General features: G+C 43.3%; 1 protein-coding gene across 6 annotated transcripts in view; it reads right to left on the reverse strand.

Annotated features, from left to right (window-relative positions):
* Window positions 1–27,287, reverse strand: part of SRBD1 (S1 RNA binding domain 1) — a 157,397-nt gene extending 130,110 nt beyond the window's left edge. For 2 of the 6 annotated variants that reach the window (XM_068158882.1, XM_068158881.1), the window contains exons 1-9: window positions 25,783–25,872; window positions 18,510–18,592; window positions 17,919–18,084; window positions 14,751–15,104; window positions 13,134–13,300; window positions 10,930–11,047; window positions 10,658–10,796; window positions 4,513–4,609; window positions 2,778–2,913 (exon numbers count right to left, since the gene is read on the reverse strand). In XM_068158882.1, the coding sequence (XP_068014983.1) occupies window positions 2,778–2,913; window positions 4,513–4,609; window positions 10,658–10,796; window positions 10,930–11,047; window positions 13,134–13,300; window positions 14,751–15,104; window positions 17,919–18,084; window positions 18,510–18,592 (1,260 nt within the window). In that variant the 5' untranslated portion in view covers window positions 25,783–25,872. Of the gene's footprint in view, window positions 1–2,777; window positions 2,914–4,512; window positions 4,610–10,657; window positions 10,797–10,929; window positions 11,048–13,133; window positions 13,301–14,750; window positions 15,105–17,918; window positions 18,085–18,509; window positions 18,593–20,675; window positions 20,801–25,782; window positions 25,875–27,229 lie in introns of those variants that run through there. The other 4 variants (XM_068158879.1, XM_068158877.1, XM_068158880.1 and 1 more) reach the window with 4 other exon arrangements.
* Between the last annotated feature and the right edge of the window lie 207 nt (window positions 27,288–27,494).

Consider the following 27,494-nt stretch of genomic DNA (forward strand, 5'->3'; position numbering starts at 1 on the left):
ATAAAACAGAAATATTCAATATGCTAGAAGAATCAACAAGAGCATAATACAGATGGAAGGCAACACATAAGAGTGCAAAAACATCCTGTGATTATAGAACTAGGAGCTGCAAGAACGGTGACTGTTACTCCGCTGGACAGCCAAAATGGGAAAAGAAAGAGACGTTAAGGTTAGTGACAGATACATGGTGGAAGAAATCAAAACAGATCAAGTTAATCTTAAATTCAGATTCCAATGAGGGACACATCCTGGATAGGAATCAGTGCAGCCACATAGAGTGCTCACCAGGTCTGTGAAAACTGCTTCCTAACCCTGGTTCTAGCTAACCAACAGTTGAAGAATTCTTTATGTTAAAAAAAACCAGATGCCTCAGACAAGAACTAAACCATACCATCATCCCAGGGAACAGCTGTATGCCCAATACTTGTTGCATACCTCAATATCCACCACTTAGTGCAGGAAAAACTAAACAGTCTGAAAGCAAAGTCTTCAACAGTAAAGCACCCAAACAAAACAGAGTCCCCTTATGAATTTACAAATCTTTTGTGATACATCATGAGATTAGACTTAGATTGCTCTGTTGGCTTTTCTCGCAATCTAGAGGTAGGTTTTTAGGAAATACTGATAGAAATACAGTAAATATTCATTCTTATTACAAATATAATAACTCCAAGTACTTCTTCAATCATCTAGAAAGGGTTTCTCTATTAAAATCACTCATACTTATTTTAGAATAGATTAGAACAGAACTACCTAGGTTCGAAGAGACCTTTGAGATCGACACCAACCTATCATCCAACCTACCATCAACTAAACCATGGCACCAAGCACCCTATTCAGTCTGCTCTTAAACACCTCCAGTGATGGTGACTCCACCACCTCCCTGGGCAGCACATTCCAATGGTCAATCTCTCTTTCTGGGAAGAATTTCTTCCTAACATCCAGCTAAACAGCTTGAGGCTGTGTCTTCTTGTTCTGGTGCTGGTTGCTGGGAGAAGAGACCAACCCCCACCTGGATACAACCTCCCTTCAGGCAGGTGTAGAGAGCAAGAAGGTCTCCCCTGAGCCTCCTCTTCTCCAGGCTAAGCAACCCCAGCTCCCTCAGCTTCTCCACACAGGCTGGTGCTCCAGACCCCTCCCCGGCTTTGTTGCCCTTCTCTGGACACCTTCCAGCAACTCAACATCTTTCCTAAGCTGAGGAGCCCAGAACTGGACACAGAACTCAAGGTGTGGCCTAACCAGTGCTGAGTCCAGCGGCACAATGACTTCCCTGCTCCTGCTGGCCACATTATTCCTTATCCAGACCAGGATGCCATTGGCCTTCTTGGCCACCTGGGCATACTGCTGGCTCATGTTCAGCCTACTATTTTGTCTTTCAACTGACACCATCCATTTTGGTAGAGGGAGAGGGGTTAAAATTAGGCCATGCATATTGTGAAATATTTTTTGTAATAAACTCATTTCAAGGCATGGAAGAAAGGCTTTTAAAATAGCACACAGAGAGAAAATGAGGCCATATCATAAATATAAAACAAAAAGCATTCTGCAGTAGAATATTGTAGTCTTCTAAAGGAAAAGGACATTTCTGGCTGGAAGTAGCTGTTTTGGGTTTTGACTGTTTTGGGGTTTTGGTTTGTTTGTTGTTTTGGGGGGTTGGTTGCTTGGTTGGTTATTTGGCTTTTTTTTCCAGTTGTTTGGTCTTTTCTGTTTGTTTTGGGTTGGGTTTTGTTTGGGGTTTTTTTTTGTTTGGGTTTGTTGTTCTGGAGTTGTTGTTGAGATTGGGGGCTTGGTTGGTTGGTTTGGGGTTGTGTAGGGGTTTTATGTACTTCATTCTTTTTTTTAAAAGTTGAGTACCTGTGGCCAAAACAAGAGACAATTCACTTGGTGATTAGTCATGGATCAGCACAGTACAAAGGTCCTGACAGCTGCATTGAGTGCATCACACTTCAATCTTTGACCATCACTACTGGGGGAGAGGTAGCCTAGCGATCAAGTCTTCAGCTTGTCATCAGGTAGCAAGCTTGATTTCTGCCTCATTTCTAGTCATATTAAACCTAGCCTTGGGGCTTAAGATAACTTGAGAGGCTTAGGATAACTGGACATGCTTCATAGAAGGGATTTCTGATGACTTGTAAACCAAACCCATTTTGGGGTAGTGCATGGGATGTTCCCCTGAGCTACATTTTTAGGTCACCATCAATTTCATTTTCTGGATCCTTCTCTGATAGTTCTCACCAGTTTCACCTTACATGTTTAGTGTCAAATGGCTCAGAGCACTCTGACTCAGTGTTGCAGCAAACATCCAAAACCAACAAAGAGTAAGTTTATCTAAATTTGCTTCAAATAGTTATACTCCAACCAAGAAGCTTCCACTACTGTGCCACTACCATCCCAGCATCACCCCTACACACTATTGCTTAGCTTTTATCCCACTTATGGTAATACCTGCTCTGCACTTTTCACTAAAGGGAGGGAGGTATGGCACACACTGAAAATAAATCACACCAGTGCTGGAATCTCTGATACATAAGTCATTGTAAATGTTTGTTTAATGAGCATTAGACAATGGACATACTGAACAAACAGGTCTTTTTTCAGTTTCTTATGAAAGATGTTAACAGCTTAGTCATGCACATCAAGAATCTGAAAGTCTCTATTGCCTTTGATAACTGAAAAGCACCTTTAAAATAGTTTTAAGCAAAGCTCAAAAGTAAAACCATGTTTGCCATAATTAAAATTCCAAGGAAAAAAACTAACAAGCAAATGTGTAGGTGTACCTGATGGTGCTGTATGTTCTTGATATTACAAGAAAATTCATGGTACAGTTGGAATTTATCAATATCTTTCTCATTCCCACTTTTGGATGACACTTTTGCCAAGGCTGACTGGATACAAATGTACCTCTGCTGACATCTAAGAAACAAATATTAATAAGGTATTTTAGCAGGAAACTTGAAACAATCACAGAATCAAATAAACATTCAGGTTGGAAAAGGCCCTTGGAATCACTAAGTCCAGCCAATAACCCTACTCTACAAGGTTCACCCCTAAACCATATCCCCAAGCACCACATCTAAATTACCTTTAAACACATCCAGGGCTGGCAACTCAACCACCTCCCTGGGCAGCATATTCCAATGCCTGACCAGTCTTTCCATGAAATAAAAGTGTTCCTAACACCCAGTCACTAGTACTTGTATTACAAACAAGGTTTGGAGTTTATCTTATTACAAGTTAACTCTCATTACCTGTAGAATCTTAATGCTGAGACTGACACAACATATACTGACTGGAATATACTAAGAAAAGAAATTCAAGCAGACCTCAGAAAAAGCTGAATAGAGTCATTCCAAAGGGAATGAAGACTCAAAAGCTACCATATGCACTTCAGTTTGGTCAGTTACAGGTTCAACTTCACACAACAAACTCCAGGAAGCTCCTAAAAATAGGCAACTACCATGTAATTCTTACAAACACAACAGCTCTCTTGAATCTACCCAGCCTCAGGATTCTGTGCTTTGAGTACTTAACACCCGTAAAAATCTTTGTTACTTTAGGAGTAACAGGGATCTCAAACAGCTAGCTTCCTCTCTGCTCCTCATGATTATTATACAGACAACACTCTCTGGATCATCAGGATACTTCTGTAGAGCACTGTGTATCCAACTAAGGAGATTCCAGTGGTGAAAAGAACAAAAGTGATAGTTTGGTAGGGACATCACATTCATTACAAAATAAACCCCCCATTGAAATTATTGCTGTTCTCTGGTCTTGTGATGAAGTTGGCTATTAAAATGAACAGCAAACAAGGGTCAACTAAACAGAACTGAACTGATTCAAACCAATACTGATGCTCCTACAGTGACATCAGTTCTTTGATAACCATCTTATCTAAACCAGATGACATGCAACACAGGGGGAAAAAGAAATAAGAACAAGTATTTGTTACTTTGTCACACCAAACTTCCAGACATGACAACCTTGAAGTCGAGTAACACAAGAAAACTTACAATTTAGCTAACACAGTCAGGGGATCAATAAGTCCTGCTTTAAAACCAGCTGTATATGTTTGCTTTACTGAATAGCAACACCAAAATCAAACATCTCTGCATGCTAAATATACTGACATGCTGCGCAGTAGATACTGGACAAACAGCTTAAGCTCTGAAAAGTTTTAGCTTGAATAAAGTGCAAGGAAAGAAAACTTTCCTTTATAGATCACTAACTGCAAGGCAGATTGGATCTATATGAAGCAGAGCCATGGAGAATTCTTTATCAGCCTTTGGGAGTCACAGGACAATGCCGTGTGCACAGATCTCTCCTCCACTGATAGCCAGACAGGCAGAAAGACTAATGAATGTGCTTCCAGCACAAGGGAAGGAAGGAACCTAAATCAGTCTCACAGTAACACTATTTGGACATCACTGAAAAAGTTATTTATGTACCTGCAAGCTAAGAGACTGAATCTTACCATGTAATTAGCAAAGTTCAGAAAGTAAGAGTCAAACTTACAATTTCCTGATGAAATCCAGTGTGTCTTTGTCTTTAGCAAAGATGTCAGCTAAAATATGCTGTACTCCAGCTTCTACTTCCTGGATATTTGATAGTCCTTTCAAAGGGAAAAAAAAAAAAAAACAAAAAAAAAACCCCAACACCCCAGTTAATTTGTCATATTAGCTTTTTCATAATTATTTCATACAACTTCACAAGCACTGAGGACATTCATACAAGTAAAAATAAAATTGATGCAAGATAGCTGAACTGATTTGCAGAGATTTCAATGAAGAACCCTAACTAATTAGAATTTTTTAATTAAGTTTTCTTTTCAAAGCACCTCAAATCATTATATTTTTAATGAGCCTAAAGTAACCAATGCAGCATAAGTCAAAATGACACCAAATATCAGAGAAAAATATTTTTTTTTTTCTTTGATGCTAACAAATCTTGGCATTTAAGATGCAAATGTATCATTTACAGTAGTAAAACATTCAAGTATAATTTTTGAGGTTGTAATTGAATCAGAAGCCTATATAATTTGCTGACAGGGAAATTCAAACAGGTTGCCCAGAGAAATTGTGGAGTCTTCTCTGGAACATTCAAAACCTGCCTGGATGTGCTCCTGTGTGATCTACTCTACGTGATCCTGCTCTGTCAAGGGTGTTGGACTAGATATCTCTAGAGGTCTCTTCCAACTCCAAACATTTCATGATTCTGTGAAATAGTCTAGATCTTTGCAGGCAATCCCATCTTTTATATTTCCCTCCGTTTGTAGCAAGAGTTCGCACACTGAGGACAGGGTACCCTCATCCTCTCCCATGAAACACTGTTCAAACACTGAGTTGTAAAATACCTCCTTAGACAAAGTATCATAGTATCATTCAGGGTTGGAAGGGACCACAAGGATCATCTAGTTCCAACCCCCCTGCCATGGGTAGGGACACCCCACACTAGACCAGGCTGGACAGAGCCTCATCCAGCCTGCTCTTAAACTCCCCCAGGGACGGGGCCTCAACCACCTCCCTGGACAACACATTCCAGGGTTTCACCACTCTCATGGTGAAGAACCTCCTCCTCACATCCAGCCTGAATCTCCCCACCTCCAGCTTCATTCCATTCCCCCTAGTCCTATCACTACCTGATATCCTGAGAAGTCCTTCCCCAGCCTTCCTGGAGGCCCCCTTCAGATACTGGAAGGCCACAATGAGGTCACCTCGGAGCCTTCTCTTCTGCAGACTGAACAGCCACAACTCCTTCAGTCTGTCCTCACAGGAGAGGTGCTCCAGCCCTCTGATCATCCTTGTGGCCCTTCTCTGGACACGCTCCAGCACATCCACATCCCTCTTGTAATAGGGGCTCCAGAACTGGACACAGTACTCCAGGTGGGGTCTCACCAGGGCTGAGTAGAGGGGGAGGATCACCTCCCTCGACCTGCTGGCCACACTTCTCCTGATGCAGCCCAGGATCTGATTGGCTTTGCGGGCTGCAAGTGCACACTGAGAGCTCATGTTGAGCTTCTTGTCCACCAGCACCCCCAAGTCTCTCTCCTCAGGGCTACTTTCCAGCCAGTCACTGCCCAGCCTGGATTTGTGCCTGGGATTGCCTCGACCCAGATGCAGGACCCTGCACTTGCTCTTATTGAACTTCATGAGGTCGGCTTGTGCTCACCTCTCCAGCCTGTCAAGGTCCTCTGGATGGCCTCCCTTCCCTCCAGCGTGTCTGCTGCACCACACAGCTTGGTGTCATCAGCAAACTTGCTGAGGGTGCACTCAATGCCACTGTCCATGGCACCCACAAAGATGTTCAACAAGACAGGTCCCAGGACTGATCCCTGAGGGACTCCACTTGTCACTGGCCTCCACTGGGACATGGAGCCATTGACTGTTCCCAATCACCTTTTCACTATTCTTTTGAGCGAGTAGTGACTCCAGGAGGATCTGCTCCATGATCTTTCCAGGCACAGAGGTGAGACTGACTGGCCTGGAGTTCCCTGGTTCCTCCTTCTTGCCCTTTTTGAAGATGGGGGCAATGTTTCCCCTTTTCCAGTCTGTGGGGACTTCACCAGATTGCCATGACTTTTGAAATATAATAGAGAGGGGTTTAGCAACCTCATCTGCCAGTTCTCTCAGCACCCGTGGGTGTATCCCGTCAGGTCCCATGGACTTGAACACTTCCAGGTTCTTCAGGTGATCATGAACCTGATCTGCACTTACAATGAGCAGTTCTTCCTCCCCGTCCCTGGCATTGTCTTCCATAACATCAGGAGTGTGGCTAGAGGCCCTTGCAGCGAAGACTGATGTAAAGAAGTTATTAAGTACCTCAGCCTTTTCCTCATCACTTGTGACCATGTCACCATTTTCCTTTCTGAGGGGGCCCACACCTTCCCTAGTCTTCTTCTTCCCATTAATATACCTGTAGAAGTTCTTAGTGTTCCCTTTAAACTCCCTGGCTAGATTCAATTCAAACTCTGCTTTGGCTTTCCTAACCGGGACTCTTGCTGCTCGGGCAGCTTCCTTATATTCCCCCTGTTCTACCTGTCCTTCTCTCCACTTCCTGTAGAGTTTCCTTTTAAGTAATAGTGTGTCCAGTAGCTCCTTGCTCATCCAGGCAGGCCTCCTAGCATTCTTACCTGCTTTTCTCTTTGTTGGTAAGCAGAGCTCCTGGACACAGAGGAGGTGGTCCTTGAATACTGACCAGCTGTCCTGGGTCCCTCTTCCCTCCAGGGCTTTGTCCCACCACACTTTGGCTAGCAGATCCCTGAAGCGATCAAAATCTGCACGCCTAAAGTCTAGGGTTGTAAGCTTGGAATACTTCCTCCTGATTGCTCTGAGGATATTAAATTCAACTGCTTCATGGTCACTGCAGCCAAGGCTGTCTCTGAGCCTCACATTGCTTACCAGCCCTTCCCTGTTGGTGAGAACAAGGTCCAGCATAGCACCATTTCTTGTTGGTTCCTCTACCATTTGGAGGAGGAAGTTGTCTTCTATGCAGTCCAGGAACATCCTGGATTGCTGGTGCCTTGCTGTGTTGTCCCTCCAGCAGATGTCAGGGTGGTTGAAATCACCCATGAGGACCAGGGCTTGTGACCTGGAAGCCGCTTCTATTTGCCTATGGAGGGCCTCATCTGCTTGGATCTGCTGGTCAGGTGGCCTGTAGGAGACCCCCACAGTAATATCTCCTTCCCCTGTCCTGCCTTTAATTTTAACCCATACACTCTCAACTAGCTTATCATCCCTCCCCAGCTGGAGCTCCACTGATTCCAACTGGTTATTGACATAGAGGGCAACACCTCCTCCTCTCCTTCCCTGCCTATCCTTCCTAAAGAGTTTATACCCATCTATCCCTACATTCCAGTCATGGGATTCATCCCACCAAGTTTCAGTAACAGCCACTATGCCGTGGCATCCCAGCAGCACAGTGGCCCTTAACTCCTCCTGTCTGTTGCCCAAGCTGCGTACATTCGCATAGAAGCACTTCAGCTGGGCTGGCCCTGTCCTCTTGTGCCAATTCCCCTCGGTTTCCACAGAATGTCCTGGTGGATCATTCGTGGCTTGCCTCAGGGCAGCAAGTTGAGAGCCCTTACCAGCTCTCCTTCTCTCTACTGCTGGTGAGCTGCCCCTCTGTTTGTCACCAGCCAGCAGGAGACTATTAACCCCTTCCCCCTTCAAATCTAGTTTAAAGCCCTATCAATGAGCCCTGCCAATTCCTGCCCCAGGATTCTTATCCCCCTCTGGGACAAGTGTGTCCCATAAGTTGTTTTCAGCTCAGGTGCCTTGAAAACCAATCCATGATTGTGGAACCCAAAGCCTTGTCGACTACAGACAGCTTGCATCAGAATCATCCAGCTTACAAACACACAGAATGATCTCTTGCTTCCAAGGACTAGGAGAAGCAGCACATTACTCTCCTTAGCACAACAGTTGTATCAGACAGAACCAGAAGGTAATGAAATAAAATTGACATCCTGTGTTTAAATCAATATATCTCACCCTCTTTCTATCAATGGTCAAAAACAAATGCTTCACAGCAAAAGAATTCTAGCATTGGTAGATGCAGCATTAACTTGTCTCTTTCGATACACAACAGTTTTCATTCTGCTGTCAGTGGGATTACCAGTATCTGGAAACACCTTTACTAACATCCTTTTTAAAAAAAACATATATCTCTAATAACTAAATCATAGTATCAGAGTATTTATATTTGTATTGCATTCAGATCTGTGCTTCTGATTTGGCTATGGAGTTGCACACAGTAAAAAAAAACAAACTACACACTCAAACCAAAAAAACACCCACAAAAACCCCCAAACAACACACCAAAATAAACCCCTCACCACCATAGAAACACAGCCCAAAAAACCCCCAACAACAAAAATAAAGTAACGTTAATCATGACCTTCTTTTAAAAGGAAAAGCTGAATTCACAGGTCAGAAATAAAAATGTGAAAATAAAAATGTGAAGTTGTGAAAGTTGGATCCTCAGATCTACAAATTAGCATTTCTGACGGCAAACAATGTAATGTCAGAATATAAACCTAAGGAGAATTATAAAACATGCACTCTATTGAATATGAACTGAGACACTCAAGCACCACCAATGTACACGGCAACATTATTTTAAGCCTAGCAGAGAATGTGAATGAGATGGAATAGGCCAAAACCAGTCATTATTTAACCATGACTGGTTTAGGCCTATATTTAGTTATCAAAAAAGCTCCCATTCACCAGATACCATACTAATCTTTTACTGTGTCCACTGCAAAACCAACAGATGCTTGGGTAATTAGAGAAATATTGGACCATGCATACAAGTAGAAAGAATAACAAAGTATTCTGATGAACCTGCTTCCTTAACTTTGAAATATCAGGCTTTGAAGCATGAACTGCTGTTTTAATTTGTTTATTTTTAGTTCAGTATAAGTTTAAAGACACTGAGAATTTAAAAGAACCGATTATTAAGATTTGATGAAAACTCTTCTTCACAATAAATGGCTCATGTCTTCAAAAAACTTCACTCTGATCTCAAAGGTTGCCAAGTGGTTCCCAAGTTGATAAAAGTGACCCAGTTCATAAATGTATCTAATCTCTGATACACCTTTCAAATGTAAACCATTATATAAGCCTAAGCAACATTATTTTTAGCACAAAATTGAAAACAGGTGTACCAATTCTCAAAAAGTGAAATATTCGTCCTGCAACAAATAGCACTTCCTTCTAAATGCACCCTAAATAATTCATTTGAACTTTCCCTGTGAATGTTTTCCTTTGGCTGTTTTGACTCTGCCAGAATAGCCAGATACGTGGTGGCAATATATGGCAGTATAAAGTAATGACATGCTAAAAATGCTATAATTAATCAGAATATTTGGTAACTGATTTTCAATACCAAATTAGGGCCATCTTGTAAAAATATTTAAATAAAGAACAGCTGATGTGGGAGGAGTAAATCAGCTCCGGTAAGAAGGTTCAGTGCCTTTAGGTTAAATTTAAAAAGTAAATGTAGCAGGGAAGAAGAAAAGTATGTCTCTCTCTTAGCACCATACAGAAGGTTGCAGCAATCTTTGTATTTTATTGTCAGAGATTGCCCCCTACAGATTCACCTACAACTGCACTCACAAAGAAACACAACCCTGCAGTCTATATGTGACAAACACATTGTTAAGGCTCCCACTCAAATTTCAGAGAATACATCTTCTCCATTCCTACTGTCATTCAGTAATAAAAACTCTCCCACTCAGTCCCAATTGCCAAGGACAGTTCTTACTAAGATGTGCTTTGATGGGCAATATTTACTTCGGTACAGACTACAAGCATAAGCCCCCTGTACAATCAGCAGTGAATCTTCAGTAATCAAAGCAGAACCACAGAGAGGTCTCAGGGGTGCAGTGCAGTTCCCACTCTCAGCAGTAAATAAAGATGTCAACTCTAACATCTCAAATGTCTCTTTTGTAACAGAATTATTACTATTTACAAAAAAAAAGGGGGGAAAAGGGTGAAGCTTCATGGCTTTAACCAAACTCTTACTACACATTGCTAAGAGAACTGTTGCATTCAGAACAGTTGCATAAGTTCCAGCAACATGGGAATAAATAAAGTAATTACCATTTTAAAATATTTTCAGACATTTAGGACATTACTGCTTATAGAAGCAGAGCACTTACCTTTGGTATTGGGTCTAATGTAAGAAAAGAGATTGAGTTCCATAGGATTCTGCAGGAGGGAGAGAGCAGCAGGTTCTAATCCCAGCTGCTTGGCCCTCTGGGCTTTGGTGCCTTTACTCCCAGTTTTATAAGGTGCAGACTTAAAAGGAAAAAACCAGAGTTACTAAAATGCAAGGAAATATTTCAAGTCATTCTATGTACTTTGCATTATGCAGTGAGCAAGATTACATTTAAACTAAGGACAAGCTGAAAAAAAATACTAGTGTACTTACCACATGCTCTAACTCTTCCAAAGTTCTGCAATTTAATAATGCTGTTGTAAGGCATCCAGATAATTTCCCTTCTTTCTTCAACTTCTCTATCATTGCATGTGTCTTTTTTTCAACAGTACTAAAAAGGAAGAGATTGATACTAACAATCACATTTCACAGCAGATTAAAAAGGCTACTGATTATGGCCTTGGTTTTTACACTGCGGAAGCTCTCTGAAACCCCTGAAGGCTGTATCTCATGCTAATGCTCAACAAAACAACTCTAATCATCCACATTATTTTCTGACTATTACTCTAGTCAGTTCAAAACTGCATCAACATGTCTTATGGTAGCTTTCAGAAAACAATAATACTAAGGGAGCTGGGGTTGCTTAGCCTGGAGAAAAGGAGGCTCAGGGGAGACTTTATTGCTGTCTACAACTACCTGAAAGGAGGTTGTAGCCAGGTGGGGGTTGGTCTCTTCTCCCAGGCAACCAGGACCAGAACAAGAGGACACAGTCTCAAGCTGCACCAGGGGAGGTTTAAGCTGAACGTTAGGAAGAAATTCTTCACAGAAAGAGAGGTTGGCCATTGGAACGTGCTGCCCGGGGAGGTGATAGAGTGACCATCACTGGAGGTGTTTAAGAAGAGCCTGAATGAGGTACTTGGTGCCATGGTTTAGTTGATTAGATGGTGTTGGGTGATAGGTTGCACTCGATCTCAAAGGTCTTTTCCAACATGGTTAATTCTATTCTGCTACTGCTATATACATTTTTGCATTACTGACCTGGAAACCAAGTATAAAAACCCCAAATTAAATATATGGTGACAAGCACTTACAGCTGTAATTCATATCAAGACAGTACTGCTGCATCAAGTACAAGGTACCAGATTTTAAACTCTTAGAACGCCAGGAAGACACTCATGTGCTACTGCAAGCAGCAAAGTTATATTGTTAGGATTTAAGTCCCTTGTTTGGACATAAACTCTCAGGTCACCTTCCCTCTTTGGAAAGAATCTCTTGCTAGGGGATAATGGGAGTACAAGAAGGAACACACTGTGTTGACAGAACAGCTGGCATGTCAGTTCCTGCACCATCACGTATTACCACCCAAAAGCAAGTAGGAATGAAAGCAGTCTCATAAGCCACTGCGGCAGCCTTCGCTGATCATTTCTTTGCTACAATGGTCCGGGATAGTGACATACTGCAACCTCAAGTAGTGCACTTCAATACAGGCTTTGCTGCTTCCTGCCAAGGGAGCCAGCAGTGTGCCCAGGTGACCAAGAAGGCCAATGGCATCCTGGTCTGGATCAGGAATAGGGTGGCCAGCAGGAGCAGGGAAGTCATTCTGCCCCTGGATGCACTGGTTAGGCCACACCTTGAGTCCTGTGTTCAGTTCTGGGCTCCTCAATTTAAGAAGGACATTGAGACACTTGAAGGTGTCCAGAGAAGGGCAACAAAGCTGGGGAGAAGCCTCGAGCACAGCGCTGTGAGGAGAGGCTGAGGGAGCTGGGGTTGCTTAGCCTGGAGAAGAAGAGACTCAGGGGTGACCTTATTGCTCACTACAACTACCTGAAAGGAGGTTGTATCCAGGTGGGGGTTGGTCTCTTCTCCCAGGCAACCAGCACCAGAACAAGAGGACAGTCTCAACCTGTGCCAGGGGAAGTTTAGGCTGGAGGTGAGGAGAAAGTTCTTCCCAGAAAGAGCGATTTGCCATTGGAATGTGCTGCCCAGGGAGGTGGTGGAGTTACCACACTGTCCCTGGAGGTGTTCAAAAAAGGACTGGATGTGGCACTTGGAGTTTAGTTTAGTTAGTCATGAGGTGTTGAGTGATAGGTTGAACTTGATGATCTCCGAGGTCTTTTCCAACCTTATTGATTCTATGATTAGTGAGTATTTCGTGAGGGTGCAGCTTACATCTCATCAGGCTACATATCTCCAGGGCCCATAAACTACACTTTTAGTATGAGTTCTTTCCTCTGCAGTTTTAGAAAACTGCAGATGAATGAAGACTTTTTCTTTGACAATTAATAATGCCTGATTTCTTGTTATTTAGAGTAAAAAAAATCCTGCAGGAACGCAGACAGGTGACAAGCATAATTACCTTAGTTTTAAATTTTGGGTTTGGTCAGCTCCTTTACAATTGTAGTGTGTCCCAAGTGTCAAAACAAGAGACAGAAGCAACAGCTGGTAGTTATTTCTCTCCCGGGACTTAACTTACTTACCGCAGCTCTTCTAACACCTGTTGCACTTCTCGCAAGGCATCGGCCTCCAGGTTATTGATGAGCTCTTTGCGGTACCGAGCAATAAAAGGAATTGTGTTTTCTTCTTGAAAGAGACGTATTAAGTTTGCACATACCCACGGTTCGACATTTGTTATTTCTGACAAGGCCTGTCAGGAAAGAAACAAGCAACCCAACAACACATGAGAGAGATGATACGATCGCTTTAAACAGTCTCCCACTCAAAGTTAAAAACCACTGCCAGGATATTATGTGGGCCAGCTGGGACTACTTTCCTTCCTATATCTGGATGCCAGGCTTGCCCGTGAATCCAGGCCCCACACCTTGTACTTCAGAAAGACATGCAGTTACCCATGTTTCCAGAAACCTGAACTACAGAAAAGAAAAAAAAAAATAATCCTAGACAGAGTGCCTTTTGGGAACACAAACACACACCACCACGCCCCCATACTCCAAACAAAAACACCCACAAACAAACAAGACACAAGCAAACAAAACAACAATTATCAACAAGACTTGCACATTACAACTCAGAACACCTAGAGCTTTATTTTTTCCTAAAGTAACACTGACATACCTAACAGTTAAAGAAAACAAATCCTGAGCTGATGCAACTAACGCTCTAGAAATAACTTGATACTATCATGTATTACTAAAGGTTTGAAGATGAATCAAGCCTCGTTAAGTTAACCACAATTTTGTACCATTTGGCCTTTCTAAAGATACAGCATCCAATATGGAATCCAGAACAAACTATGTAAGCACCATAGTGGCTGACATAAAAGCATTTGGAAAGTTTTATTCAGAAGCCTAAAAACATATCAACTCCTACACAATCATATTCACTGATTTTAGAGTATCGATACACAGACCAAATTCTACATCTGGAGTTCCAGGAATATTTTAGAAGACTCAGAAACAAAATTTTTCACCTTTCTTAAACAGGTAGTGCTAAAGATGATGAATAGAATGTATCCAAACTATTCCCATTCTGTTTCTAGTAAAATATTCCATAACAACACACAGACTTCCCAGAACAGGAGCTATCCTAAAACTGTCTTCACCCGAATAGCTTCAAAGTAACCTCCTACACAAACAAAGACGACATCTCCCTTGATGTTACTGCTGTTCCAAGAACACAATCTCCCCTTGACAGTACTGTACATTGATATACACTCTAAAGTGAGTCTCTACAACACAATGCTCTGTGCTAAGTCTTAAATTCTGAAACCCTGCACAGAGACATCCCAAATCTCTCAGCATCCCTTTCTGCAGGGGATTCGGTTGACTGCATCTACAAAAAAACCTTTTGCTGACACAGGGGAAATGTGCAAACTGTTAGACGCAAGGTCAGTACTAAGGACTGTTTAAGTCACAGATATTAGAATAATGTTAAAGATTAAAGTTTTAACAGTTACCAACCAACAGTTATATGTATTATGACAACTTAAGCTGAGGTTAAATGACAACAGCACAATGATGCTCTGACACTCCAACTAATGTCAAGCAGACTGAAATTGTATGTTAAGATTCAAAGTGCTAATTACATAGGAAGTGGTTTCATCAATACCTCAGACAATTAAAAAAAAAATCTCATACCTGTACAATATCCCAGTTCATTTCAAATTCTTCTTTTACTTTGCTGCCTCCTAGATTTTTAGCTGGCTTTCCTCCAGGACATGTAGTCAACTTTATCTTCTTAAACGGTGGCTCATCAAATGCAAAATCTTTCTCAGATTTCTCATGTTTCACTTGACTTCCCACTACAGGAACACTTGTTGAAGGTTTTTCATCCCTCTCAGAATTCTTCCCTTGGATTGAATTTACTTCCATTTTTACAGGCACTTCCAGCTTTTGGTTTAAGGCTTTTGGTTTAGAGCCTTTATCTTCTTCCTTAGGTTTTAGGAGTTGCATTCCAGTATCTTCTGCAGGAGCAATAGGCAAGGACACACCCTGCCAAAAAAGCATTGAAACCACTGTCACAAACCAATTCAACATTTCAGTTAAAACCCAGGAAGGCTTAATATTAGACGCCATTTTCCCAAATTATACCTCTGCCTGGCAGGGAAATGTCAAGCCAGAAATTAAGTAACCTGAAATACATGTTGTGTAGAAGAGAAGATACAAGCACATCTAGCAGAACTGACCTTTAAAAGAGCAAATAAAATCATCCTGGAAAGACTTGAGTGGGGCTCTCCTTCAGAAGATATTAGTTTCATAGTTTCATAGTTTCATTCAGGGTTGGAAGGGACCACAAGGATCATCTAGTTCCAACCCCCCTGCCATGGGCAGGGACACCCCACACTAGATCAGGCTGGACAGAGCCTCATCCAGCCTGCTCTTAAACACCCCCAGGGACGGGGCCTCGACCACCTCCCTGGACAACCCATTCCAGGGTTTCACCACTCTCATGGTGAAGAACCTCCTCCTCACATCTAGCCTGAATCTCCCCACCTCCAGCTTCATTCCATTCCCCCTAGTCCTATCACTACCTGATATCCTGAGAAGTCCTTCCCCAGCCTTCCTGTAGGCCCCCTTCAGATACTGGAAGGCGACAATTAGGTCTCCTCGGAGCCTTCTCTTCTGCAGACTGTACAGCCCCAACTCCTTCAGTCTGTCCTCATAGGAGAGGTGCTCCAGCCCTCTGATCATCCTTGTGGCCCTTCTCTGGACACGTTCCAGCACCTCCACATCCCTCTTGTAATAGGGGCTCCAGAACTGGACACAGTACTCCAGGTGGGGTCTCACCAGGGCTGAGTAGAGGGGGAGGATCACCTCCCTCGACCTGCTAGCCACACTTCTCCTGATGCAGCCCAGGATCTGATTGGCTTTGCGGGCTGCAAGTGCACACTGAGAGCTCATGTTGAGCTTTTTGTCCACCAGCACCCCCAAGTCTCTCTCCTCAGGGCTACCCTCCAGCCAGTCACTGCCCCGCCTGTATTTGTGCCTGGGATTGCCTCGACCCAGATGCAGGACCCTGCACTTGCTCTTATTGAACTTCATGAGGTTGGCCTGTGCCCACCTCTCCAGCCTGTCAAGGTCCCTCTGGATGGCCTCCCTTCCCTCCAGCGTGTCTGCTGCACCACACAGCTTGGTGTCATCAGCAAACTTGCTGAGGGTGCACTCAATGCCACTGTCCATGTCCCCCACAAAGATGTTGAATAAGACAGGTCCCAGGACTGATCCCTGAGGGACTCCACTTGTCACTGGCCTCCACTGGGACATGGAGCCATTGACAGCCACTCTTTGGGTGCGGCCATCAAGCCAGTTCCTTATCCATCTAGTGGTCCACCAATCAAACGCATGTGTCACCAGTTTGGAGACCAGGATGTGGTGTGGGACAGTGTCGAAGGCTTTGCTCAGGTCCAGGTAAACGACATCAGTTGCTCGCCCCTCGTCTATTAATTTTGTCACCTGCTCATAGAAGGCCACCAGGTTGGTCAGGCAGGATTTGCCCTTGGCAAAGCCATGCTGACTGTTCCCAATCACCTCTTCACTATTCTTTTGAGCGAGTAGTGACTCCAGGAGGATCTGCTCCATGATCTTTCCAGGCACAGAGGTGAGACTGACTGGCCTGTAGTTCCCTGGTTCCTCCTTCTTGCCCTTTTTGAAGATGGGGGCAATGTTTCCCCTTTTCCAGTCTGTGGGGACTTCACCAGACTGCCAGGACTTTTGAAATATAATAGAGAGGGGTTTAGCAACCTCATCTGCCAGTTCTCTCAGTACCCGTGGGTGTAACCCGTCGGGTCCCATGGACTTGAACACTTTCAGGTTCTTCAGATGATCACGAACCTGATCTGCACTTACAATGAGCAGTTCTTCCTCCCCGTCCCTGGCTTTGACTTCCATAACATCAGGAGTGTGGCTAGAGGCCCTTGCAGTGAAGACTGAGGTAAAGAAGTTATTAAGTACCTCAGCCTTTTCCTCATCACATGTGACCATGTCACCATTTTCCTTTCTGAGGGGGCCCACACCTTCCCTAGTCTTCTTCTTCCCATTAATATACCTATATTAATAATAATAATAATAATAATAATAATAATAATAATAATAATAATAATAATAATAATAATAATATTAACCTACAGTCCTTGCCTTCATTCAAGAAAAAAACAACAGGGCAGGGAAGCACTCTTCTAATGAGGTGTTAGGTGCTGCCCACCAACTGGAAGGGAGATTTGGTCTGGCAAGATAACCTTGGGTAAGCCACCTCTTTTTTTCCTGGATTTCTCCAGGTATCTTCAGAAGACATAAGGACTGGCTCCTCTCATGACCTGACCTCTGCTACTAATCTTTGACAGAAGTTAAGTAACTTCTGATACACCTTATATTCATCAGCATAAAACTGCAGTTACTGGGTTCAACAGCCATGCAAGGAAACGTAAGTGCAGGCCTTTTTGTCATGGTACCCATATGGTGAAAGGTGTAAGACATGGGTGAAACACAGAAACCACAGATACTAGAGTATTTAGTTTTCATTATAGAAAGAACAGAGACACTTATTTATCTTTGTTGTTGAAAGATATCTCCAGGGAAACCCATGCCCCATTACAACAAGGCCAAAATTTCAAAGGAGGGTCCTTACATCTGGGACACTTAAATACCTAAGAAAGCAACATTTATCAAATATACTGAATATACATAGTAACAGTGGAATCAGATGAGCTGATCAGACTCAGGCAACTGAGCACACCACAGATGGAAAACTTCTGCTCATGTAATTTGTCAGCCATAGTAATAGAATGTCTCTTGCTTACAGATACTCACCATTTCCTCTTTTATTGCTACCTTCTTTACCTTCTTCCGGGCCACAGCTGACCGTGAAGCAGCAACTTTTTTAGGTTTTGCCTCATTTTTCTTTGGCAACCGAGGTCTCTTGGCCATTTTGCTTTTTGGCTCCCACTCCTCCTCTTCCTCCTCTGACTCAGAGCTCCTGAAAAACAAATGAGTAAACAACATTGCTTATTAGAAGAATTAAAAAAAAAAATTAAAAAATATAAAAAAACAACAACTAACCAACCAACCAAACTGGTCTGAGTGTTTTCTGACATGAAAGGACACAAACAGAAAAGTTAACAGAAAGGTCAGCAGCCTCAACAAATACAGGCCTTTTGGCCTGGTGCAGAGCTAATAGTCGGAACACATCACTAAGCTTTCCTGACGTAGGTCACTGGGACGTGTACACATCTGATCCTCTTTGGACAACTGGCAATTCAGTTTTACCCTATCTTCACTGTGAAGATGAAGAAGTGATTTGTATTTAGAATTGATTACAAGTTCTGCTCATTGAAACTTTTCAATTGACCTCATGCTTAGCATACACTTAAAAAAAATAAGGAAAACCAAAAGTATTCTTACGAATTAAGAAATGAAGGCAGTTCATAGTCTTCTGATGTAAGGGCTTTGGATTCAGATTTCACCCTCCTTGGTAGAGATGACATCTGATGACACAAGTGAGAAAAGAGAAATAGAACATTTGGTTGAAGCTTTATTCTTATTCAGCCTTTTAACTCACTGCAAAGTATGCCCTCATAATGTCTTCACCAATCACAAAGATTTCCTCTAGAGAAAGTTTGGATTTTTTAGTATCCAAGAATTCAAGCCACAGCAGCGCACGTTCAATGATCTTTTCAACAGAACAAACAGACAAACCAGCAAACCAGCACTAGAGCCTCTCAAATTATTTTTCTCTTGAAACAAAGGTAACTATTTGGCTTGCATGTAAAAATACCCTAGCAAAAAGAATACTGGTTCTCAGACATGTGATTGGGTATCACTTACATCTTACACCATCTTTCCTCCAACAGCCAAAGAAGCAATGAAAAATAAAGATCTAGTAAAGCAAGTTCTCCGATGGTTTTGATATGAATAGGACTACAAGAAGGTTGTCCATTTTCATCCAGAATTTTCAGCACCACAGTGGAAGGACTACTGAGGTCCACAGGCTGGGCAGCGACTGGCTTGAAAGCAGCCCTGAAGAAAAGGACCTGGGGGTACTGGTGGATGAGAAGCTCAACATGAGCCACTAGTGCTCACTGCAGGCTTTCCATACTAATGGCAAACTTCAGTGGGCACCTGCAGCCCAGAAAGCCAATCACATCCTGGGCCGCATCAATAGAAGCAGAGCCAGCAGGCCAAAGGAGGTGATTCTCTCCCTCTACTCCACTCTGGTGTGACCCCACCTGGAGTACTGCATCCAGTTCTGAAGCCCCTATTACAGGAAGGATCTGGAGGTGCTGAAGCATGTCCAGAGAAGGACCATGAGGATGAGCAGAGGGCTGGAGCACCTCTCCTATGAGGACAGACTGAGGGAGTTATGGTTATTCAGTCTGGAGAAGAGAAGGCTCTCAGGAGACCTAATTATGGCCTTCCAGTTTCTGAAGGGCCCTACAAGAAAGCTGGGGAGGGACTTTTTAAGAGTGTCAGATAGTGATAGGACTAGGGGGAATGGAACAAAACTAGAAATGGGTAGATTCAGATTGGATGTTAGGAAGAAGTTCTTCCCCATGAGGGTGGTGAGAGACTGGCACAGGTTGTCCAGGGAGGTGGTAGAAGCCTCATCCCTGGAGGTTTTGAAGGCCAGGCTGGATGTGACTCTGAGCAACCTGATCTAGTGTGAGGTGTCCCTGCCCATGGCAGGGGGATTGGAACTTGAGGTCCCTTCCAATCCTAACAATTCTATGATTCTATGAAATAGCACCAACTTCTTATGTACTTGCATCACAAAGCTTGGAAAAAGAACTTTTTGTAGCAATCATCATGGTCAGTAATGGGTCGTCATTTCTGTGCTGTTCCACTGACTGAAATCCCATTATGTGACGAGTTAGAACAAGTATCTACCACAGGAACACAGAAATCTCCACAGAATATAAAAACCCACACATCTTAATATCTTCCCTGGTAACATTTCACTGTCAGCTCTGAGACACCTGCAGCTTTAACCAGCCACTTTGCTTCCCATTTTCCTTTGCTCTTTATACTTCAATAGTCATTATCATAGCTCTTAATTAATCCCATTACCTCAGAGGCATGAAAATTTCCAGAATTAGGTAACATCTCTGATCAATTTCTTTGCAGGCACTGTGACATTTTTCACTTGGTTAAGTTCCACGGTTCTCTGTTTTCAAACTGTTTAGCTTACAATATTATCAGTCATGCTTCTTCAGCTAATTCAACTAAGTGGGTATTGCAGGAAAATCTGGAAGGCAGTGATCACTATAACCAGCTTCTTCATAGGTACCCACTGAACCATAGCAAGGAAAAGAACATACATGTTCTTTTCACTTGCAATCTGAATTCCTCCTACATAGCACAGCTACCTAAACTTACCTGCCAGTTCTGAACATGCAGGGTATCACCATGACAGTCTGCAGGCTTACCCAAAACACAGGTACACAGAAAGCCTCTTCTGGAAGGTCAGTCTTCTGCTAGTATTTCCCTCTCACCTCCAGTGACCATGGGCAGGGTCTCAAAGTATCTCAACATTTGAATTGTTACATTAAATAAGATAATGGTAAAACTTACTCTATAAAGCTAGTCGTACTTCCAGACATCCAACATTGGTGAATGATCTTTGTATCACAGTAAGAACAGAGGAGCAACTTGGTTTAAGAAACCAGGCATTTTTCACATTCTTCATGAACAGAATATATAGAATTAACCAGGTTGGAGAAGACCTTCATCAAGTCCAACCTATCATCCAACACCATCTAATCAACTAAACCATAGCACCAAGTGCCTCAGCCAGTCTCTTCTTAAACACCTCCAGGGATAGTGACTCCACCATGTCCATGGGCAGCACATTCCAATGGTCAATCTCTCTTTCTGGGAAGAACTTCTTCCTCACCTCCAGCCTAAATTTCCCCTGCCACAGATTCACACTGTGTCTTCTTGTTCTGGTGCTGGTTGCTGGGAGAAGAGACCAACCCCCACCTGGATACAACCTCCCTTCAGGCAGGTGTAGAGAGCAAGAAGGTCTCCCCTGAGCCTCCTCTTCTCCAGGCTAAGCAACCCCAGCTCCCTCAGCTTCTCCACACAGGCTGGTGCTCCAGACCCCTCCCCGGCTTTGTTGCCCTTCTCTGGACACCTTCCAGCAACTCAACATCTTTCCTAAGCTGAGGAGCCCAGAACTGGACACAGAACTCAAGGTGTGGCCTAACCAGTGCTGAGTCCAGCGGCACAATGACTTCCCTGCTCCTGCTGGCCACACTATTCCTTATCCAGACCAGGATGCCATTGGCCTTCTTGGCCACCTGGGCACACTGCTGGCTCATGTTTAGCCTACTGTCAACCAGTACCCCCAGGTCCCTTTCTGCCTGGCTGCTCTCCAGCCACTCTGATCCCAGCCTGTAGCACTGCCTGGGGTTGTTGTGGCCAATGTGTAGAACCTGGCACTTAGATGTGTTCAATCTTAAACGGATTAATATTTGCTTCTGTATCCTTAGTCTGAGTCTACTTGTCGTCATACAATGCACTGAATGAAGTGGGATTACAATATGGCAAATATGAAGATGGCATGGGAAAGCATGATACAGAATGGAAAATTATACATGATAAGGTAAAGAATCATTGAACACTTCAATGTTTGTATTTTTTTCCTCTCTTTTGACTTCTTGCATTTTCCACTTAAAAAAAATCAGTGTTTTTTGTCCCTCAGAAAGCTGGAGTAGTATCAAACACACTGGCTCAAGAAGATCAAAGATAAGAGCAGCACAGAATTTGTTCTCTGTTTGACTCATCAATATTTTTCCAGTTCTTACAAGCACACGGCAAGTCAGGACTGGCATCAAATACATAAACTCCAACTTCAGTTATATCATTAATCTACTGAATTTTCATGAAAAGTGATAACTTTGTTCCTAAAGCTTTTTTACCTGTGCTTAATGTCAATTTGATCTAAGGTGAGATGTGAATTTAAAGTACAAAACTTCAGAGTAACTCTCAGTGAACACACAAGCCATGGGTCAGAAGGCATAACAGTTCTACAGCTCTAAGTGAAAGGCCTATACCAAAAAGCACAGTAAGATGAATATCAAACATGGGTATCAGAAAAAAAAAGACAAAAAAAAAAGTCCTATTTCCCTGTGAGGTCAGGCCAAGCTGTAACGACCCCCTCTTCTAATGATGCATACAACGAACTAATAGTACCTCATACTTAGAATCACAGAATTGTTTGGGCTGGAAAAGACCTCTAAGATCATTGATTTCAACCACCAAGACCTCTGATGCAGGCTGGAAAGGACCTCCAAGATCAAGTCCAGAAAAAGAATCTCAGGTTTTTTTGTTTATAAGGAATTAATTTTTCATTAAAATCCACAAAGTACTCCTTATTTAACTCCAAACTGCCAGACAGCTGTCTGCTAATTTTTCCTCTGGAGCTGCCTGTGCTAGGGTGTGCTAACACCTACAGTTAATGACTAAGAAAAACAGTCCTTCAATGATTCAATGCAGGGGGAGGCAAGGAAGAGGATGAAAAAGCAACAAGGCTGAATGCCATTGATGATGATGAATAACTCTTACAGTTTTTTTTAATAGCTTAGACAGTACCTGAAGTGAGGTAGGAAAACTGAAGAAACAGGCAAATGGTTATACTCCACATGGAGCATCTACAATGTTGACTGCACTGACTAAGTGACAGGATCACAGGATATTAGGGACTGGAAGAGACCTCCAGAGATCATCAAGTCCAACCCCTCTGCCAGAGCAGGACCACATAACCATATAATCCAGCACAGGTCACACAGGAAATGCATCCAGACAGGTCTTGAAAGGAAATTCACAACCTCTTCTGGGTGCCTGTTCCAGTACTCAGTGACCCTTACAGTGAATTTCCTCCTCAGGTTGAGGTGGAACCTCCTGTGCTGTAGTTATATCCACTGACCCTTGTCCTATCACAGGGTGCAACTGAGAAGAGCCTGTCCCTTACCTCTTGACACCCAGCCCTCATATATTTATAAACATTTATTAAATCCCCTCTCAGTCTTCTCTTCTCCAGACTAAAAAGCCCCAGCCCTTCTTGGCCGCAAGGGCACACTGCTGACAAGGCAAAGAAGCCATTGATTACCCTGTTCTCTGCTCCTACTGGGATATGGTCCCCCTACATCTCATGCCTCAAGTGTTCACGGAGCTTAGAAGAGCTTTACTCATCCTCCTACAGCATGCCGTGATCAATACAGCCTTAATCTGGCCACCTGTCTCCTGTTGCATTTTCTAGACAGGCTCTTCCTTCTCTGTTGCCCTCAGGTAACCATACTCAAAGTGAGGCTTGGATTTTACCCTAAGAAATTAACCTATCACTGGCATAGATCTGTGTCCCCTTCCTGAATCCAGAAAAGTCCCATAGCTGTAGAAGAGAGAAAATTAAGAGTAACCAATTTATACTAGAGGCAGGTTAGAGCAAACATTTTTCCCTTCCTGCATCTGTGTTCAGTGCTGCTGTACCTCAATGGCAAGCGTTCACACTGCTTGGCATCTCCTGTGCTTATCACCTGAAGGAAGTAAACACACAGTGCCTAGTGATGTGCTCAAGTTATCCAGCCATCCTGTGCAGGATTTCACTGGCTTGCCAATCGGCATATTGAATTCCTACAAGCTCTATTCCAACATTTACTAACACTTTTTTTAAAATTTCATTGATGTTGTCAGAAAATGCCTCAATTTTTAAACATGTTGGCAAGGTGATTATAAAGATCTGTTGTTCACAGAGGACAACAATATTTTACTTCCATGGCCAGGCAACATGAGCTAGACTCAGGAAACTTTGACCACGACCACATACTTAAGCTCTCAATTCCAATTTCCTTTCAGTTCTATCCACATATGATCTTTCACTTCTCTGCAACAGGCTGAAACCTTAACACTCAACCACAATTAACCCCTTGTTCAAGGGAATCAGAACTCTTCTGGTCATCCCTCTCCCAAATGACAGCAGGCAAGATGAAACATCATTGAGTGAAACATCCAAATTCTCTTCACTTCACACACTCTGTAATCACTAAAGACTTGCTTGTCCACAAAACCCAAAATGTTTGTGTTTCTCAGAAATACTTCCACTTAAAAAAGAAAGATTTTGTGGAGTTCTTACGTTGTCCAGTGAGGAAAAGTTGAGTTATTTCAGTCTTTGCTGCTGTAAATATACCTCCCAGGTCTACTCTCCAAATAGTGTGGCACCAGTTTTGTTGCCAGTTCTTTTGTTCCCACCACTTCTCTGCTTCTAATGCTGACCTCAATGCATAAGAGCTATCCTGATCGTTGTAAATAGCACACTTCTCCCTGCCTGTCAGCTACTCACTAAAATAAAGCTTATGTAGCTTGGTGTTGAGCTACACCAGGAATAAACAAGAATAAACTTTTCTGTACAGGATCTTAATATGAGCATGCACAAAGCATACAGCAAGGAAGTAATCATTCCTTTGGTCTCTCTCCCCAAAAAGGAGTTCTAGACTGCATGTAGAACATATGTAGATTGGGGCTTTAAAATGTTGAAGAGCATTCCATACACTGTTCACCCTTCCTAATCATGGAAAGATACAACGGATTAAAAGTAAAACTTCTTAATATGTGAATCTGGAACACATAAGTGACTGCTTGCAGAAAGAAAAGTTTAATAATAGTTTAAAAGTAATTAAATTTAAAATCCCTCTTTCCCCCAATCATTCTCCCAAAACCCTAAAAAAATCCCCACATTAGCACAAGGCTATCTTGTAGCTCCACCATTACAGCAACAATTTTCACAGACAGAAATTACTCCAGGAATTCTAGCAGACTGTGATACCTTCCACAGGGCTCTTAGAAAACAAATTATATTTAACAGCTGAGTTATAGAAAAGGTTATACTTTCACAGGATGATTGAATGAGTGCAATTTCGGCAAATTTCAAACTCGTACCACGATTACATCGAGTCACATACATTCCTCATAAGTAGAGCAATATAGATAGGAATATCAACAGTCTACTGCACCTTACAACTCACAAGAGATTGTTCTGCCTAAAGGGACAGAATTAAAAAAAAAAAGAAAAGAAAAGAAAAGAAAAAGGCACCACCCACACCAATACACACACCACCACCACCTCACATCTATTTAGAAATTGACTTTTATCAGTAACTGCAGAAAAACGCTTTCCAGCAGAAAAGCACATAGACATTTCTAAAGCTCTCCCACAGTTTATCTAAATGAATGTGTCCTTTCCAGAACAGAATTCTATGCAGCTTTCCTCTAGAGCCTCTGCTTTTCTACCATGAATAAAAGAGTGGGGATAATAGAATTTTGCATTTTACTTTCTTAAATTGTTAAGTACTAAGCAAACAACAGTTTATTATAACAAGCATCTGAGGCAGGACATAAAATGCTCTATGAATCCCATGACAAGTGCCTTTCAGACCACTGTTAGTAGCAGAAGGATGGTCCACTTCAATTATTACACATAGGCTCTCAATGGTTTGATTTTGCTTGTCATTTTAAGACATCTTCGTTTCATGCTAAAAAGAAATCAAAGTATGAACATATACTGCCAGCAGCAAAGGGGAAAATGCCAATGGTAGTGACTTGGGGAGAAATTGTTCTATCACTCCAGAAGGTTTTTATCACCTATAACAACTACACTGTACTTCAAAATATAAATACAACTTACTGTAATCCTCTCGAGGTTAAAACCTTGCAGAACCTGATACTAAGAGAAACTGGTGCAGCAGATTTCCAAGAACTTTTCGTGCACAAAGCCAGTCAGGATGGCCTAAGAAAGGAGTCATAAACATAGATCAGAAGACTCTAGTGCTAACTGAAAAATTAGTCAGAAAGAGAGACATAAAGGGTACACACAACAGCAAAACTGTCCCCAAAGCTAATCATAAAGGAAAAGGCGTAAGACTAGTAGAAGTACCACCTACTGCTACACCTTACATCAGTACCTCCAAAAAGGCAAATAACCAAGATTGTGCCCCTAGACAGCACTCTCCTCCAAGCCTGTTCCTGTAACTAGCAGTCCCACTTATGGGGACCTGCATTATGCAACATCCTGTCAATGAAGCAGTAGAGATGCACACAAGAAACAGGATAAACTCTTTCCATACATTTTTGAACTACTTAAATCACTTACGAAACAGATATTCTCTGAAAGAAACAGGATACTGCTTCTGACTCAGAAAGACTGCCACACACTACATGGAGCTACACCTTTTCACCAATCTACCGAACTAGCCATCCGGTAACACTCTTATTCAGTTTAATTAGATGGGATGCCTTCACTCTTCGAAGGAGATCGAAGACATGCATTTGCTCTGCACAATGACAGCCACAGCAGAGCTCATCACACCAACAACGCTCGTTTTGGAGTCTTGCAAGCACAAAGGGGACTCAAGATTAAACAGACTGTTGCTCGGTTACTCACTACCATCCAAATCACTGCTTTTAGGCCCCGAAACGTGATCAAGCTTAAAATACACTTTCTATACTTCGCAGACCTATTCTCCCCCAGACGACATCCTACTTTCCTCTCCTCTGTTAACAGCTTCCAAGAGGAAGGGCTAATGGAGCTAAATTTCACCCCTCGTACCTGGGAAGGGCATCGATTCCCTGGCAGAACCAAGGGAATAAATAAGCCACTACACAAACCCCGCCCTGCCCCTATGGAAGGCGGGGGCACAGAGGTATACCAGCGGAGGCCGAGACTAAAACACCCTTCCCGTTTCAGCCCTAGCCCGGTGGGTGGCCCGGCTCGCCCGGGGCGCTGCTGGGTCGCGCTCGGCCGTCGCTCGCGGCTTTCGTACAACAAGAGCCCGAGCAACCCCTTCCCCATGGGGTGGAGGAGAAGCAGGCAGCAGAGTCGGAGACCCAGGAAGCAAATGGCTCATTTCTACCCGAACAATCGAGACGACAGGAAACCCTTCGCTTGCCGACACTACCCAGTGCGGAATGCACCGAAGACGACGCAGCCCCGTAAGCAGCTGGCCGCCCTGCGTCGTTCGCCCGCCCGCTCAGCCTGGGGATAGCGGGAGGCTTCCCCCGACGTTACCCCCTGCTGCCAGCTGCCGCGTTTGAAAGGGCCGCCAGGGTAGCCATAGCAGAGCCGCCCGACGCACCGCGTGGAGGAGGAGGAGGAGGAGGAGGAGGAGGAAGCGACTGCTACGTTGCGCCGCAGGAAGCGGGCACCGAAGCAGGGCGGAGTCAGAAACGATAGGGTCCCGCCCCACCCCCGGTGCGCGGCAGCTTCCGCCAGGGTCGAAAGGCTCGAGGTCGATGCTGGAGAGGTCGGGAAGTTCTCGGGACGACAGTGCGCAAGGCCTTGCTTTGCTGCTCTCCCGCTGCCGGTTGGCGTTGGCACTAGGCGGACGAGCCGCGCCGCCT

This window comes from Melanerpes formicivorus, unplaced genomic scaffold (genome assembly GCF_026170545.1).
Source record: "Melanerpes formicivorus ecotype bairdi unplaced genomic scaffold, bMelFor1.0.p_v2 SCAF_43, whole genome shotgun sequence".
Taxonomy (NCBI): Eukaryota; Metazoa; Chordata; class Aves; order Piciformes; family Picidae; genus Melanerpes; species Melanerpes formicivorus.